This window comes from Bos indicus x Bos taurus, chromosome 9 (assembly GCF_003369695.1).
Source record: "Bos indicus x Bos taurus breed Angus x Brahman F1 hybrid chromosome 9, Bos_hybrid_MaternalHap_v2.0, whole genome shotgun sequence".
Taxonomy (NCBI): domain Eukaryota; kingdom Metazoa; phylum Chordata; class Mammalia; order Artiodactyla; family Bovidae; genus Bos; species Bos indicus x Bos taurus.
The window spans coordinates 73,980,482-73,992,894 of NC_040084.1; the positions used below are offsets into that span (position 1 = coordinate 73,980,482).

Below are 12,413 nucleotides of genomic sequence, written 5' to 3' on the forward strand. Positions count from 1 at the left end.
GTGACAGTCAAATAAAGGAATAATTTTCTTGAAGTAGAGCATGCTTTCCCAGTTGTCTCTGAGAAGATGCCTTTTCAAGTGTTAGGGAAGGACTTTTGTTCCAGGAGCCTCATTCTTCTATCTCCTGGCATCAGGGATCTTGAGTGCTAATCGTCCCTTTCTGTGCATTCCCAACCCTCACTCTATGCATGATTTGAAAGGCCTGGTCTCCATAATATATTAATATTACATTCATGCCAGACTAGGAAACATAGCAAGTCAGAGTCTCATTCCCTGATTCGCCCTCCATCAAGGCTATATGGATTTACACTAAATCAGAAGAAATCTGATTGTGAACACCCTGTGTGAGGTAATACTGGATAGTGAGAATGAGTGAGCAGTTCTGTCGAATTTCCTAATGTCGCTGGTTGCCAGAAGTCTTAGGGATAGTAAAGTAATGTCATTAATTATAAGATGATTATAAACTCACAATTATAAGATGATGCTTCACTCTCGTAGCAGAACCCTCTTCCCACCAAAGGCTACTGCCAAGAGTTGTGAAGAGCAACATCGGTCAGCAAATGTGGCTGCTGTACAGTATTCCTGTTACAAAAGCTTTCTAAACACTGTTGGGATTTCTCTACTGCCTTGAACAGATGGCTTGTGACCTACAGTGACTTTGTTCAGATCCAGGGTCTACAGAATCCAGGCTGCTGTCCAATCACTAAATGGAGTCCCACAGGGCCGTGCAAGGTCTGCTCCCTGCCAACTTCCTCAGCCTCCTGTCTCCTCACTCCCCAATTCTCCTGATTATCTGAACCTCATCTCCTTCTAGCCATTCTTAACTTCCTTCAAGTTTTCAACCGCCTTTAAGCTTTTGTACCTATGGTTTATGGCACCTAAAACAGACACCCTTCCAGCTTATCTCATGACTTTCAATGCCTCCCTTTATCCACTGAGGACTTAAAAAGTTTCTCTCTCCTCTATCCAATTAGAATATCCTATTCAGAAACTCTTCTACACCCATCAGGATGTGGTTAGTGTACCTGATCAACATGAGAAATCTCTACGTTCTCAAACCTCTTTGGATTCTTCCTTCTTCCTTGATGCCAGGGATAAGAGTGCATCAGGCAGAGCTAGATGGTCCTTGGGCATCAGTCCAGTAACCAAGTAATCTACAAGGACTTCCTACAGTCAGCATCTCTACTACACAGACACAGAAAGTCTGCTTAATCCTCCTTAATTAGGACTTCAGACATAAGAATTATTTGAAAATAATGTAATCAAAATAGAGATAGGTTCTACTGAATTTCCCAGGTGGTGCTAGTGGTAAAGAACCTGCCTGCCTACCAATGCAGGAGACCCAGAGATGCAGGTTTGATCCCTGGGTCAGGAAGATCCAGTGGAGGAGGGCATGGCAACCCACTCCAATATTCTTGCCTGGAGAACCCCATGGACAGAAGAGTCTGGTGGGCTACAGTCCACAAGGTCACAAAGACTCGGACACGACTGAAGCAACTGAACACACACACAGCATAAGCCCGCTGATGACAGATATGTGAATATCTTTACTGAATGGGAAAGCTGCCAATGAAGGTTTTCTGAATGAAATATTCTGTTTTAAAAAATGAGACTTGACGTTAGACCCTCAAGCTCCTCCCTTGCAGAAACTGGAGATAGTTGTCTAGGAAGGATTGGTCCAGTTTTCAATCTGCCCTTTGCCTTCAGATTGCCCATTCATTAAGTAAATATTTTGGGGCACTCTCATCTAACAGGTACTGCCAGCTTCTGTCTTTTTATGCATGCTTTGGAGGACTTGAGGCTCCCGGGGCAATAGCTCAATGTCAAAAATAAGAAGGTAACTTGGAGTAACACTGAATGACAGTCGAAAAAGACATGATTTTCTTGGCTTCTCTGATTCTGAATAATTGTATACCATTAAAAATAATAATTCATTGGATACTCACTTCTTCCAGACACTATTTTAGGTGCTTTATATTAATCCTCACTTGATCCCATGATGAACTCACGATGTAGGCAGTAGTGTTATCTCCATCTTATGTATGAGGAAATTGAGGCAGAGGATTACTGAGTCACTTGCCCAAGGCGATACAGCTCGTAAATACTGAAGTCTTGATGTGAACTCCAGAGCCCATACTCTGCTCATCATAAGACCTTAGAATGCAAAGTCACCTCACCCAACAGGGACTTGTCTATCTGCTAAATCTATAAAGTGACTTGGTTGGCCACAATGCTCTCCCCGATCCCTCCCAGATTAACGGTATTTGTTTCTGGTACTGGAGCTGCCCTGTCCAAACTGCAAATCCTCACACAGCCCTCTTCCTTTGCCTGCATTTTTTCGGCTCTGCACCTCACACTGGACTTTGCTTCCTCTGTTTTTCTCAAATACTTTGTCAAAGGCTGCTATTCCTACCCAACCCAAGCTTCCTGCCTCTTTTCTGCCCTGTGGACCTCTGTTCTCTCAATGTCTGGTTTTGCAAGTTACCCTTGGAGGGACCAGTGCTCTCCATTAGGCAAAGAGCAAAAATTTTCCCCTCGTAAAATCCATGCCTTACACAGTAGAACTGTGTTCTCTATCTTGTCCACTGTACCACCAAGTGGCCCTCTCCTACTTCCACCTCTTTTCTTCCACGAGACAACATTCACACCAGGCCCCGTTATGGGCTTCAGGGTACACAGATGCTTTCACACATGTGACATTATTACAGTAGAATGCTAAGCATTGTTGCTCTCTCTGTTCTACGAGGAGGTTCAAAAAGGTAAGATATGCCCCAAATCACACAGCTAGTGAGGGCTAGGGTTGGGATTTCAATCCAGATACTCTAAGTTCCTTCCTCTATATGTACCAATCTATCCTCTTTCTGTACTGCTCTCTCTTTTCTCTAACACAAAGTGTCTGTGGACTTTACCTTTCAGAAGTCCCTATGTGTAGGGAAATGGTTATGGCGTTAGCTGTTTGCTTTCATGGAAGTATCTATCTTTTTCATGGAAAACTAGCTGCAGCTTATTATCAACACTTGGAGCTTGGAAAGGATAGAAGATAAAATTCTGACATATTTTTCGCTCTGGTTGTCAAGATTTATGACATTGTTATTTGTATCTAATGGAGAATTCTCTGAGTTCATACCAGAATTATTCCCAAAGTGCCTTGGACCAAGATCCCCATTCAGTTGCTATCACTGGGTACATTTAGAGAGATACCTCAGTTATAGTCCACATGCCGTCAACCCTCACAGGTACAGATTCTGCTAAAACTGGGCTTGCCCTGAGGCTATTGTCATGGCTTTACATGATGAAAATTGTGGTTTTCAATGTGCATTTTGATGTGTGCAGAGGAATTCAAGACTAAAAGTAGTACATGGAGAAAGTCTGCAGGAACAGAAGGGCATAAGATAACCTAAGACAGTAACTCTGAACCTGTGAGTTATCTAACCCCAGGATCTCCCTGAGGGGCTCCAAGTGCACCGTTAGCAAGTACAGCCTTCCTAGTGCCCTCTACTGTTCAGGGCCAAAATAACAGGAAACACAGTTCATTCTGGATGTTTGTTTAATAACTTAAAAAATTACCCTTGGGCTGAAACCAAGTTTTCCAAGTTTGGGTTCATAATAAGTAGTTTTTAAACATTTAAAAATAGGGGTGTGTAATAAAATGCTGAGAGACTCTCTGGAGATCACTGCTCCTGGCACCTCTCTAATAGAAAGCATACGCATTGAGCGAACATTTGACTGAAGAAGAAAACAAAGCTGTTAAAAGCTGGTAGGCTCATTTTCCAATAGCAATAGCATTAATATGTTTCAAGTCACTGCTAACCATAGCTAATTAGAGGTTTATGAGGGATGGCCCTTCCCAACAGGTCACTTCAGGTTAGGCAGCCCACAGATTTGCTGTTGGCTGTTGGCAACAATGGATTTGTGAAGAATTTCTGCTCAGCTCAAGGTGATTATCTTTCTTTTTCTTTTCTGCTGCTGGTGTGTCTCTTATTTTGACTGGCTGAGGTTGGGTTGGACGATGAGGCCCTGATTCCAAGACAGAGCCAGGTTGTTGCTGGAGATCTGCACTGACAGATTGTTGAAAACTTATTAGTCTGACGTTTTAACAGCCTGCAATGAGATGGAAATCTGTTCTTTCACTGGAAAAACTTAGAAAGGAAAACATGAGCTTGAGCCGAAATCAGCCCCAGGTCCAAATCTGCCATCCTCTGGCACAAAGGGCTGCACAGTGTTGAGAGATGAAGGCCTGGCTATGCCACCCACAGGGTAGGAGGGACTCGGCCACTGTGAGATTGGAGCCTCTGAAAAGGCACCTCTGGGCGCCAGGGAAATGATAATGGGCTCAATTCTAGGTGCTAATGGCTCCAGCAGTAGCAGAAGTCGGCCTCACAGGAGGTTTCAGCTGGGTGGTTAGGGGTTGTTCCTTTGGCCATCACCATCTTGTGTGATGATCCAAGAAAAAGGAATAAGAAACACCTCGGGCTTGGTTCCTTGTCTGAGGTAGAAATGGACAGAAAGATTGCAGCCAATACCATTAGAGAGAGATTTGGTACCACTGTATTGTAATTATTTGTCACACTGTTAAAAGAATTCACTGAGCATCCTAGACTTGCTATCCCAGTCCATTAAAAAAAAAAATGGCCATGCAATGTGGCATGTAGGATTCAGGACTTTAGTTCCCCAACCAGGGATCAAACCCATGCCTCCTGCAGTAGAAACACAGAGTCTTAACCACTGGACTTCCAGGAAATTCTTGAAATGTGTTTGTGTGTGTGTGTGTGTGCATATAAACTCTGCCACTTTGATTAAACCCTCTATCCTGACGCACCACAACATTGCTCCCATCCTGGGCAGCTGCCAAAGAATTCTAACAGGATTTCTGGACTTTGCACAGGCAGCTGTCTCTACCAGGAGAGGTCCTCTCTTTTGCCAGCCAACTCTTTCCTGTGGTCATCTCGTTTTGGAAGCCTTCTGGTAGCCCCAAACAGTGTTGGGTGTCCACCTTTGAGGATGCTCATAGCATTTTATGTTCTAACTTCAAACCAGACTTTAAAATTCCTGGGGATAGGATCTAGCCTAAACCTCATTTGATTTTTTCAGCCACCTTCAATACAGTGCTTGCATAGAGCAGGCACTTGATAATGGTGTCTTTTTGAATATTCACTCATTCATTCACTCATTTGATAGACCGTATAAGGGAGTCTCAAGCTTCCAGGCCATGTTAGAGTTTAAGGAATGCAGTCCCTTAACAGAACCTATGTTTTTATGATCTGCAGATCTAAGCCATATTCTCTCCAGGCTGATTTTCTAGGAGTCTGGCTTTAATTAGTGTCATTCAGTTCTTTGTTAGGGGAAAATGTGAGATGGGAAATGACCCAGATGTTTCAAGATGTCTTTTCAGTGTTAAGTTGCCCCTTCATCACCCCCTTTGCAGCTCCACATCAGATGGCTGTGTCTAATCACAGCACTTACTGGTGAGTATACATAAGTATCCAGAAAAAAAATCCCCCACCCCATGCTACCCCCAGATAATCCAAAATCTCAAGTATATCCCGCAGAATTGCAGTAAAGAATTATTTCTTCATTTGATTACCATCAGGAGTGCCATGATGCATTAGTCATCGTGCAAGATGTGCAAGGGATGATCAAAGAGAACAAATGCATCAGCATACAGGCATTTGCCTTATTTACTAGAAACCTCACTAGAGAAATTCTTGTATTGGATGGCCAACTTGCAGAATCCAAGAGCTTAAAGATGCGGCGAGGGTAGAATGAAGGCAGCGTGTGCTAAGGACGCGCCTCCTCCAGGTTGCCTCTGCTGCCTCTGGGAACGAATGAGATGGACTTCCCTTTCCACCATGCTTCGCTCTTCTTCAGATCAAGAAATTCAGCTTCTTTTTTATTATATTTTTTTCTTAAAATAGGTCTAATCATATGTCAGAGGTTCTTTTCGCTTTGTTTTGTTGAGTGATTTATCAAGTACAGTCGTGGAGATGTTGGGTTTTTCTGCATCTGCAGTAGCATCCAATATCCAGTCATTAGCTCCACAGGTGTCAAGAGGCAGTTGTGCCCAGAGCTGTCTAATCCCTGGATCGCTGCCAAGGTGATGTGACCTTGGACCAGAAATTCCAGTGATGCCCTCTGTTTCTCCAGTTTCCCAGTTGTGGCCCACCATTAGTTCCTCTCATGAGTCAATTTCACATTTTTCTCTGAGTCATTCCCGGAGGACCAGCCTGTAGCCTGCTCCTCCAATGATTTTATATGCACCTAGAACTGAACTGAACTGAATTCCCTTTAATAATTTCTTTTCTGCTTAAGAAAAGTTATAATGGTGGAAGGAAATAATCAAATAATCACAACTATTAATTATTTGCTGATAACAGTTACCATTACCTGCTTGTGGAAAACAGCTACTGCCTCAGCTAATACAGGGGAAAACCAATAAGCAAAAAAATTTCTGTCTTGGGTTTTATTTGTTTGCTAATGTTTCCACCTATCCAAAAATATCAATATACCTGACCTGAAAAGACTAGTTGCTGCAAGCCTGCTGAGAGACTAAACACAGGCAGACCTCAGAGATATTGTAGGTTCGGTTCCAGACTACCGCAATAAACTGAATATTACCATAAAGCAAGTCAAATGATTTTTTTGGTTTCCCAGTGCAAATGAAAGTTATGTTTGCACTATAATATCACTTATTGTGTGCAATAACATTATGTCTTTAGAAGCAATGTACACGCCTTAATTTTAAAATGCTTTATTGTAAAAAATGCTAACCATCATCTAAGCCTTCAGTGAGTTGTAATCTTTATGCTGGTGGAGGGTTTGAAATATTTTGAGAATTACTGTCATGTGACTCAGAGACACAAAGGGAGCAAACACTGTTGGGAGATGGCATCAGTAGATTTGCTTCACACAGGGTTAACACAAATCTTCAATTTGTGAAAAACAAATGAAGCAGTACACAGTAAAATGAGTTATGCCTGCACGGTCAAGTGCTAGCAAATATTCAGAAAAAAACAGGATGAAATTTTATGTGAAGCAAAAAAAAAAGTATTTACTGGTTTAAGAAAGTTCGAAGTGCTGCCAATTGAACAATGTGTAAACTTTTCACTGTCTTTAATTTTCTTACTTCCTCTGAGTATAACATGCTACTACTCTGGAGAAAGAAATGGCAACTCACTCCAATATTCTTGTCTGGAAAACCCCGTGGACAGAGGAGCTTGGTGGGCTACAGTCCATGGGATCGCAAAGAGTTGGGCATGACTTAGCAACTGAACAACATGTTACTATTATAAATATTTGAATATTATTTTCACTTCAGATATAACATCCCCTTAAGAAAACAGGATTGCTGAGTACTTAAATGTGATTTTTAAAAATTGTACTTAATATTCATTTTTTTCACAACTAACTTTATGATAAAAGTAATGAAAAAATACAGTCCACTTAAGAGAAATATACTTTATTATACATTTTACTAGAACACATAATTAAGCTAATGAAAATTAAATGTTTTTAATATAAATTTTTACTGTAATAGAATAGATGCCATACTTTATAACATCCATCTTGCTCTTCCTAAGCAAAAGGTAAATTTTAGATTTAATGTGGAAGATTCTTAGTAAATAAAATTAGCAACTAACTTGTAAACTATTCTGACTTTTGAAATTAGAAGTATTTCTTTGTTTTTAATCTTAAATAATAACAGGGGCATTATACTAGAATTTAATGGGTGAGTTCAATTTATTAAGTCCTATTTTCATAGTATAATCTCATATACAGTAATTTAAATTGGTACATTCTGGTTCATAATAAATTAAAAGCTAAACTTGTAATGATATGATGTAGATAATACCACCCTATTTTACAGATGAGAGAGCAAGTTTAGCTTTCTTTAGCAAGTTTAGAGCGAAATAATCCATTATGGTATAGTAAGTACGTGCATGCAACAACAGGATTTGAACTCGGGTCTGTCTAATCCAAGGCCTATATAGGTGGCAACTGTTGCAAACATCAGTGGCTAACGAATGAGAGAAGGACGCGTAAACAGACCTGGCATCTTGGCCAAGACAATAAGGAAGCCTGTAGCAGCCTGTATTTGGGAATCTGGTCAAGCATTAGGGAAGCCATCAGCTTTCATTCTCTCACTCACGGAGGGGGGAATATTCTGTAGTGAGTGGTACTCTCTGTGCCTCTATTTTCTTCACTCTTGAAAGAGTATAATCAGAGTACAAGATGGTAGATGTATAGATAGCACTTAGAACAATGCTTAGCCCACAGTATGGGCTAAAGAAATTTTAGCTAGTTTACAAATATTTGTTAAGGGTCTGGTATGTATAAGGCATCAGGATTACAATAATGAGGCATGTTAAAAACCCTGACAATGAAACTGGTTTGAGTCTTTGCAGTCTATGAAGACAACAGGCATTACACACCTGAGTTCATGTGTAGCATAGCCTTTGTGCTGTGGAGGAGAGCATGTGACAAGAGACTCTCTCTGTTGCTAGAAGGGCTCCAGATGGGGACTTAGTAACTATGCCCTGTTATTTAGCAGGGCTTGCTGGGAGTGATGCACACAAGCAAGGCAAGCTGGTCTCATTATTTTAGGCACAGGAGACAAAGCAAAGATGGAGATCTTTTGGAGAGATGAGATTCTGAGAATAAGGTAGAAGCTTGGGGATCAGAAGTGGATCAAAGTCAGGGTCATTCAGCAGCAAGGAGCTGAGCTGGGGAGTCCCCGAATGCATGACCAGGTAGAGCAGCAAGAGGGGAGGGCTGCAGCCCAGAGACTCCAAGAAGGCATGGAACCTTCCCTCAGAGCAGATCCTGTGCCTTAGCCCAATTAATCTCTTAAACTAGGCCTCACCCTGATTGCACAGCAAGCAGGAACTTGGCAGCAAAGGCCCTGCAAACAGTGGCATCAATAAGAAAAATTGCTGGAAAAAATCTGGTTTCTTTCAAATCCTGAGAACTGAGAGCAGTCAGATTCCCTTTGGTGCATTACTTTAAAATCGGGTGCCAACACTGGGTAACTTTACAAAGCAGGGCAATTAAAACACTAGTTAGAGGTGCCTCAGCCATCTCCCAGATAGCCAGGGAGATAATGACAATGAAGAGGACTGCCTTGGGGTCACTGGACTGGCTGCCATGCCAATTCTTGCTGCTTGGTCATTAGCTTATGTGGTCAGTGAACCCAGGCAGGCCATGGCTTTTAAGGAATGCAGGTTTCATGGGAGTTTCAGAAACTTCTCTTGGATTTGTTCATGTCCAAGAAAGGAAGCAAGTCCTCCACCCACACGCACACCAACCTGCAACTTGAGGGGTAGACCTATGGCTGCCCTTGGACTTGGGTACCCACCATCTTCTGCAAACCCCTGCAATTAAGGAAGGAAAACTCTTCCATCCTAGCACATGTGTGGGCTTTGTTCTTAACAAAATGTAAGGGATCACTCCAGTGTTACTTCCCTGTAAGATCTAGAATATGGATTGATAGAACTTCCTAGCACTTTGTTTCACCAAGGAGCTGAAAACAGTTTAGAAACCTCTGATCTTTCAATTAAAAATAATCATTAACTCTTTCAGGGCATAAAAAATACCCGTTTGAAAAGCAAGTAACGCAAGAAGTGGATCCTAGCAGTTTGAAAGGATATAACCTCTGCCAAAACACAAACCAAACAGCAACAGACAGTTGGGTCAGACTCCACGGATCGTTAACCCTCACATTTGCTCTTTGATCAGACTTTGTGGCATGTATTAGCATCCCCATGTTATTTACAGAGAAATGAAGCCTGAAGAGATTGCATAGTATGATAAATATTACATGACATTTAGTTCAGCAGAGTAAAGCAGGAGAAAAGCCACATACTTTCCGTTCAGTATTCAGTGCCCTCTGCGAACCTTCACATGTGCCGGGTCTTCCTCTTTCCGCAGTCCACCCAAACTAGCCAGCAGCTTGCTTCCTTTTCACGGTCTTGAGCCAACTGTCCATCTCTGTGCACGATGTAGGTCATCTCAGAAAATGGGTTGATTTGAATGTAACTGGGTCATGCTATTCCTCTCAACCTGTGCCTCTGTGTACCAGGAGGTTTTGTCATTAGATGTAAAGGTAAATTCTCAGATCTGGGAGTTGTTTTCTTCAGAAATTACTTTGCCTTATGATGTTTTAAGTGTAGGTACAATAAATATTGACGGGAGTGGAATTAACCAAATTGTGAACAGTGAAAGAGAGAGGAAAATAGACTAAAGTAAATGTTCTCAGTCTTCCTAAGGACAATGAAATAAATGGTGAAAACAAGTATAGTCTGGTACTAAATGACCTCCATAAGCCCATGGGAGACAGCAGAGAAGCAGTACGTGAAGGGCCATTTTTATAATCAGAGTGTTGCAAATGGGGGAAATTCTTACTTATTTTGAAATATTTCAAGCATAGGAAACAGAATAATTTCAGAAACAAATCATTATAGAAAAAGTTGATAACCCCTGTATGCCCTCCAATATTTCATAACTCTGTGTATTTATCCCCTACCCTAAATCTGATATTTTTTTTCTTTGCCTGTTTTTATGCTTCTTCTGTAAATTAATATATTCATAAACAATGTGTTATTTTTAGATATTTTCAACTTCATAAAAAATGGAGATAGTGTTTTACCTAACATACTTTTACATGGTTTAAACATTATATATATTTATATGATTTAAAACTTACATATATTTTATATGATTTGAACATTATATATTATATAATTTGAATATATTATACAATTTGTATATTATGTATTCATAGGTATATATTATATATTTAATATGTTTTTACAGTAATGTAACCCTAATTCATTTTCATTTTTAACTGCCATGTAGCATTCCAATATATGAATAACATTTATCTGTTTTGTAGCTGAATATTAAAGTTTCACTAGTTATCAATTTAGAAGATGACTTGCTGTATCATAGTCTATACACATTTTAAGTCAGTAAGAATGAAATCCAGTCATTAATAAGTAGAAATTTAGTAAAGATTTTGCCAATTTTTCTCCAAAATGATTCCATCATTTTATACTAAAACTCACAGTATATGAGAATATCCATTTTTCTACATTTTTTTACAATTGTTTCTGCCAAATTTCTAAGTCTTCCCATATCTTTGCATTCAAAATAGGCATCTTTATTTTTATCTTTAATTTGCTGGTTTCTGATTATTATTGTGGTGGAATATATTTTCTCTATTTAATGACCATTCAGATTTCCTCTTCCATGAATTGGCTATTTCCTCTACTACACAGGCTAACAGGCTCTTTTATCCTTTTTCCATTTTCCTTTGGATTATTTGTTATTTTCTTATTGATTTGGAGGATTTATTTACATGTTTGGGTGCCAACTATTAGCCAACCACATTCATAAATGTGGTCTAAAGTAACTGATTGCATCTCTGGAGTTTGTCTTGCACAAAAATTTTAACAAGCATGTTGGAACTGAGATGTAGATAAGAAAGTTGATATTTCTATGGGTTGATGCTTCTAGAAAAGCATTATGAATGCCACTTTTTCATCATTTCTTTATTTGAACAGAGAGTTCAGAGTCTGCAAGTTCAGAGAGCTAAGTGTATACCACTGAGGTTTGTGTTTGAAAATATCTGCTTGATTGCAGAGTAGGTAGCTTAGAATAATTTCAGTGCTGAAGAAGGACCAATTTTGAGAGTGAATGATTAACCTCAGATTATTAGATTGAATAAACTGTGTATCTTCTATTGAAATAGAAACTGTTAGACACTGAGTGCTCTGGCTGTGACCCCTCAGAGGAGCACACAGAGTCAGCTCCAGGCAGGGGCATGAGGCACGCAGGAAAAGACTATTCCCAATTTACCTCTGAAGCATTTTACTACCAGGAAAGTCTCTGCTCATGACAAGTGCCTGGATTCAGGTATCTAAAGAAAACATGAAGAATAGAATAATGTTATGGTGATGTCAGGTGACATGGACACGTTGCCTTGGGAATCCTAAAAGGAAATCTTAAAATAATGATGGCTTTCTTTCTATTTCAGAGGTGTGGCGAAATCTTGTTTGAAAACCCTGATCAGAATGTCAAATGTGTTTGCATGCTAGGTAAGAAGCTTTCTCATTTTAAATCTGTTAAGCATGTTGATGTCATGTGGGTTTACTGTTGTTCTGTTGCCTTACTGATTGTCTCTTGTTCATATTGCAGAGGGTAATTGGCTCTTTTATAGGTTTATAGACTACTATAACACATTTATATGTGGAACACTTGATGATAAAGAAAGAGTTTGATTGTAATAACTCAGTAATTCAGGAACCATGCTTTTGAGCCTTTCAAAATTTTTCTTGGATCATCAGCATAATATCGGGTGCCTTGTATTCAGGCAACTGGAATGTAAATGTAAGAAGAATCACATTGTAAATCCTAGA

General features: G+C 40.0%; 1 protein-coding gene across 2 annotated transcripts in view; it reads left to right on the plus strand.

Moving 5' to 3' along the window:
- PDE7B (phosphodiesterase 7B) overlaps positions 1-12,413 on the plus strand; it is a 348,202-nt gene that overhangs the window by 92,490 nt on the left and 243,299 nt on the right. Inside the window, exon 2 of one of the 2 annotated variants that reach the window (XM_027551638.1) lies at positions 12,032-12,092. In XM_027551638.1, coding sequence (XP_027407439.1) covers positions 12,032-12,092 — 61 coding nt within the window. Of the gene's footprint in view, positions 1-11,995; positions 12,093-12,413 lie in introns of those variants that run through there. The other variant, XM_027551637.1, reaches the window with a different exon arrangement.